Source organism: Tachyglossus aculeatus, chromosome 24 (genome assembly GCF_015852505.1).
Source record: "Tachyglossus aculeatus isolate mTacAcu1 chromosome 24, mTacAcu1.pri, whole genome shotgun sequence".
NCBI lineage: Eukaryota > Metazoa > Chordata > Mammalia > Monotremata > Tachyglossidae > Tachyglossus > Tachyglossus aculeatus.
The window spans coordinates 24,866,713-24,872,378 of record NC_052089.1 but is presented as its reverse complement, the minus strand read 5'-3'; the positions used below and the strand labels follow the sequence as shown (position 1 = coordinate 24,872,378).

The window sequence follows — 5,666 nt, the reverse complement described above, 5'->3', positions numbered from 1 at the left end:
TGACTGATAAAAACTACACCACCTGCAGCAAGCAAAGCAGTCAAGACTCAGGAAACTACTCATACGGCAGTGAGACGGCTTTCAGGGAAGGAACTGAAGAAATCCTCCAACTGGAAGCCATGTGACTCCAACTTCCCGAGCCCAACCTGGGGCCCGGGGTGCCTTGTTTCCCCTCCGTTGGCCAGAAGGAACGGGGCTAACCACGGGTCAGGCCCGCAGCTGTCCGGGTTTTGACTACAGGGATTTTGCTGGAGTCGGGGGAGGGATTGCCAAGCGACCCCTCCATTTTTGCCGAGGATCAAGAGGCTCGGTTTTGAAATGCGAAAGCACCGTGATGGGTGAACCACTTCCAGCCGTTCTCGCTTTGTCCCTCGGGGCCGCCGGGCCGGGCCCTGGCTGCTTTCCGCCCGGCTTCTTGAGTTCAGGACTGAATTTCCCCCTTCTTCAGGTCAAATGACAGTTGATTGTTCTCTTGCCCCGGAAGTTGTCCGGGAAAATCCTGACCAAAATTTCCGGTCCCCTCGGCCTTTCCTCTGGCCCCAACGTAACGGATTTGGTAGGTGCGATTTGTTTGTACCCACCCCAGTGCGTAGTACAGTGCCCGGCACACAGTAAGCACTTAAAAAATACCACAGTTATTCTTACGTGCGATTCCTACCCACGCACCGACCATCTACAGCGGGAGGTGGACGTTCAAATAAATTACGGATAGGAGGAAAGCAAGGTGCCCTAGAGAACAGCCTTCACGGCAGAAAGGGTCCCGGAATATCCTTTGGCGAAATTCAATCAATAAGTGGTATTTATTGAGCACTTCCTGTGCACAGAGCACTGTACTGAGCGCTGAATCGCCGTTCGACCTCCTCTGGCATCAGAGAGATGAACTGTAATCTGTTCTCACTGCAGCGGTCGAATCCAAAATAGCCAGAACAGCAAAGAAAAGAAAATCTTTACGTGTGCCTGGTAAGGAAGGGACTCTCAGAACTGTGATGGCCCTTCCAGGCAAGCTTGCAGACCTAAATCAGCATCGGTAGGGGCATCTTTGAATATAAGGGAAACTCTGCTTTTGCAGCTAGGGAGCCATCCAAAGACGTAAATTACTCTGGTTTGATTTTTCTAACACCATGAGCAGCGCGCTGCTCTCTAATCTTTGAGGGCCCCATTTCCAGAAGAGTCAGCCATGCCGCTAGGCCTAGCTAACCGGGGCTGATGGCTCTGGGCAAAGAAGAGGGAACAAAGAAAATAAGAAAGCAGTGGGACACTTGGCACTGTTTGAGGGTGAAGAATATGTTTCAGGGAGCGAAGCGGAGATAACCAGGTAAAGAGCTCAAGGGCAGGGAAAGGAAAAATGAGTAGGAAAGTTATCACTGCTTTAAAGGAACCATGACAAGACTTTGTCAGCCCATGGTGAGGATTTTGCCATGAACGTAGGCTGGCGAATACATCTTCCATTTGGGGAGTCGTGGAGGAATGGACAAATGACCAGCTCACCTCGCCCCAGCCGTGGCTTTTCGTTTTCAATGCTTGCATTTCCACGTCTGGTCTGGAGCACGCTCAGTTTGGTCCCTCAGAATTCCCAGCCGTAAAGTAGGCAAATTCCAGGGTTCCGGAGAACCAAAGCCCCCACTTCTCCCGACTTGCCGAGGTCGTCGAGAAGGAAGGCAAGTCACACGTGGTTTGGAGAGAAGCAACTTAAGAGTTTAGTCCAGTGCTCTGCACACAGTAAGTGCTCAATAAATACGATTGGATGAATGAACATGGCCTAATGGAAGGAGCACTGGCCTGAGAGTCGGAGGACCTGAGTTCTAATCCCAGCTCTGCCGGTTGCTTGCTGTGTAACCTCGGGCAAGCCACTTAACTTCTCTGTGCCTCGGGTTCCTCAGCTGTCAAACGGGGATTGAACACCTGTTCTCCCTCTTACTTAAGGCTGCGAGTCCCCATGCGGGACAGGGACTGTGTCCGACCTAATTATCTTGTAGCCACCCCAACACTTGGAACAGTGTTTGACACATAGTAAGTGCTTAACAAGTACTATCAAACAAACAAACAGAAATAATCCGGGCAGCCCGGCTAAACTGGAAGGGATGTTTCCCCGAAAATGTTGATCGGGACTTCTCCACTAGCCACTAGTGGTACGTGTCAGATGTAGGAGGCTTTCAGGGGACACTGCAGTGGATTTCCTAAGAAATGGGTTCTCCCAGCCAGGCCAACTTAGCCAATACGCAGTCTTCAGGTAGCGCCAACTCTAAGGGTTGGATGAAATCTTGGAACAGCTTAAAAAACAACGCATCTCCCCACTGCCAGCCAGGTCAAACAGCTGTGCTGTTCCTCAAAAAAATCTAAGGATCACGTCAGGGCTGTGTTCCATTTAACGGTTCATTAGCATCTGTTCACCATTCATTCATTCATTCGATCATATTTATTGAGCGCTTACTGTGTGCACAGCACTGTACTAAGCGCTTGGGAAGTACAAGTTTTGGCAACATCTAGAGACGGTCCCTACCCAACAGCGGGCTCACAGTCTAGAAGGGGGAGACAAGCCATTGAGTACTTCCGTGAAGGGGATGGCAGTGTGACCTAGTGGAATGAACAAGTGACTGGGAATCATCACATCTGGGTCCTAATCCCAGCCCTGCCACCGACCTGCTGTGTGTCGTGGGTGAATCACTGATTTTCAGTTTCTTCCTCGCAAAAATGGGGACAGCCACCTGCTCTCCCCACCTCTTAGACTGTGAGCCCTGAATGGGACAGAGGCTGTCTAAGCAGCTATCACCGATCGATCCCAGCACTTAGCACAGTGCTCGGAGTTTAGGAAATACTTGATTTTGAAAAACAGCACCGTAGTAGCCAAAGCATCAGTATTCCTGACAAGGACTCCGGATTCACTCTCACCACAGAGGACGTTTCCGCCACGAGAGTCCGTCGCGAAGTGACAGTGTCGATGACAATCGGACTATCCCCTCCCTTTGCGTCCTGCACTTCGCTCGTGCGCAGCAGGAGTCAGCCCGAGAAGCGTCGGGATGGGCCGTCGAACAGAAACACGCGGGCGAAAAGGGAGGCAGGGACCATCGGATGTGTTGGATGAACTTCAGCCAACATCTGTGGACCTCTAAACATACTACATTCTTCCCCTGGGTCGCCAGTCCCGGCACAGATTCAAGTATTAGAAGTCTTCCTTCAGACAGTATTTTTAAATGTCTTGTTTACAGAAGTAAGGGCTTCTACCTGTGGCCAAAAGCAGCAGTTTACAGCTGTGCTGGATTTTTCAAGGTTTTCGGTCAGGTAGAGGGTGTGTGTGTGTGGGGTGAATGTATGTGTGTTTATATGTGTGTGTGCAGAGAAACAGCGTGGCTCAGTGGAAGGAGCCCGGGCTTTGGAGCCAGAGGTCATGGGTTCAAACCCCGGCTCCGCCAAGTGTCAGCTGTGTGACTTTGGGCAAGTCACTTCACTTCTCTGTGCCTCAATTCCCTCATCTGTAAAATGGGGGTTAAGACTGTGAGCGCCCCGAGGGACAACCTGATCACCTTGTAACCTCCCCAGCGCTTCGAACGGTGCTTTGCACATAGTAGGCGCTTAAGAAATGCCATCATTGTTATTATATGGGGGCTTGGTTGTACACAAGTCCCATTCCCCCCCTATAAACTAATGTGTCTTTTAGAAAGAAACCTTGCATAAAACATTCCATGTTAACATTTTCCTACACTGCACAACTGCAACTGTCGTCATTGTTTTTATAACAGAAAAATGATTTTTTTTTGCAATATAAACAAGTAGCTCTGAAAGTTTTGCCTCTTTGCTTTGTCTGATCTTAATGATGTGGCGTAAAATTTGAACCTGAGAGGTTTGCGTCACTCCATCCCACGTGGGATCACAGTAGCCTGGTATTGGGCTTCGGGGGTATAGAAGAGGCCACTCCTGCACAAAGGTAAGTGTCAGTGCAGAAGATGAGGGCAGACGGGTGGCTTGGGGTGATCTTCCTCTGGTTCTTTTGCGTTTAGATGGGAGGGCAGGGTCCCTGATGCCCTGTGGCTTCTGGAGGTTTCGGGACAGAGAGAAGGCAGAGCCTCTGCTCCATGGAAATCAATCAATCAATCGTATTTGTTGAGCGCTGACTGTGTGCAGAGCACTGGACTAAGCGCTTGGGAAGTACAAGTTGGCAACATATAGAGACAGTCCCTACCCAACAGTGGGCTCACAGTCTAGTTGAGCTCCGTGGCTTAATGGTATGAGCAGGGTTGGGGGTTTTGTCATTTGCTTTGAGGAAACTAGTCTTTCTCCAACGGTATTACCAAAGGAATATCGAAGGTTCCCCTCCTTGATATCCATCCTTACGAATGTACCTTAGTCAAACATCATCGCCATCATCATCAATCGTATTTGTTGAGCGCTTACTGTGTGCAGAGCACTGGACTAAGCGCTTGGGAAGTACAAGTGGGCAACACATAGAGACAGTCCCTACCCAACAGTGGGCTCACAGTCTAAAAGGGGGAGACAGAGAACAAACCAAACATACTAACAAAATAAAATAAATAGACTAGATATGTACAAGTAAAATAAATAGAGTAATAAATATGTACAAACATATATACAGGTGGTGTGGGGAAGGGAAGGAATAAATATGTACAAACATATATACATATATACAGGTGCTGTGGGGAAGGGAAGGAGGTAAGATGGGGGGATGGAGAGGGGGACGACTAACTTTTCCCTCTAGTCATCATGCTGAATTAATTCTATTTGCTTTAATTCTATTTCTTCTTATTTTGTCACCCGTCCGCACGTTTTGTTTTTTCGTCTGTCTCCCCTTTCTAGACTGTGAGCCCAGTGTCGGGTAGGGACCATCTCTATATTTGCCGACTTGTACTCCCCAAGCGCTTAGTACAGTGCCCTGCCCACAGTAAGCGCTCAGTAAATATGATTGAATGAGTGAATAGAAGTTGGGCCTGGGAGTCAGTGACCCCAGGTTCTAATTATCATCATCATCAATCGTATTTATTGAGCGCTTACTGTCTGCAGAGCACTGTACTAAGCGCTTGGGAAGTACAAATTGGCAACATATAGAGACAGTCCCTACCCAACAGTGGGCTCACAGGCTTATTGCGATTCCGCCCGCTTGGACAAGTCGCTTGGCTTTTTGGGGGCCTCAGTTTCCCCTTTTTGTAAAATGAGAATTAAATATCTGTCCTCCCGCCCACTTAGGCTATAAGACCCATATAGGAAAGGGACCGTGTCCAATCTGCTTATTTTAGTGCCTGGCCTATAATAAGCATTTAACAAATATGGCAGTTATTATCATTATAACCTAATTGCATCCCTAGAACGCGTTTCTGTAGGTCTTAATATGCAAGGGCGCTTGGAAATAACCATTTGGTGCTCTGGGGAAGGCTTGCCTAAACGCAGCCAGAATTGGAGATCGAAGAACTACTTAACCTTAGTACAGTGCTCTGCACACAGTAAGCGCTCAATAAATACGATTGATTGATTGATTGATTGAGTTTCCCAGGCCAGCCGGAGCGCTTGGATGACTTTTAACCAACATTAGTGATCACGGGTTTTAATCCCGGCTCTGCCACTTGTCTGCTGTGGGACCCTGGGCAAGTCACTTCACTTCTCTGGGCCTCAGTTCCCTCATCTGTAAAATGGGGATTAAGATTGTGAGTCCTATGGGA

At 48.7% G+C, this 5,666-nt stretch overlaps 1 protein-coding gene across 1 annotated transcript in view; it reads left to right on the top strand.

Annotated features, from left to right (window-relative positions):
- Window positions 1–986: 986 nt before the first annotated feature.
- IFNGR2 (interferon gamma receptor 2) overlaps window positions 987–5,666 on the top strand; it is a 44,672-nt gene continuing 39,992 nt past the window's right edge. The window contains exons 1-4 of the mRNA XM_038766170.1: window positions 987–1,027; window positions 1,429–1,584; window positions 2,895–3,011; window positions 3,207–3,274. Of these exons, the coding sequence (XP_038622098.1) occupies window positions 987–1,027; window positions 1,429–1,584; window positions 2,895–3,011; window positions 3,207–3,274 (382 nt within the window). The remainder of the gene's footprint in view (window positions 1,028–1,428; window positions 1,585–2,894; window positions 3,012–3,206; window positions 3,275–5,666) is intronic.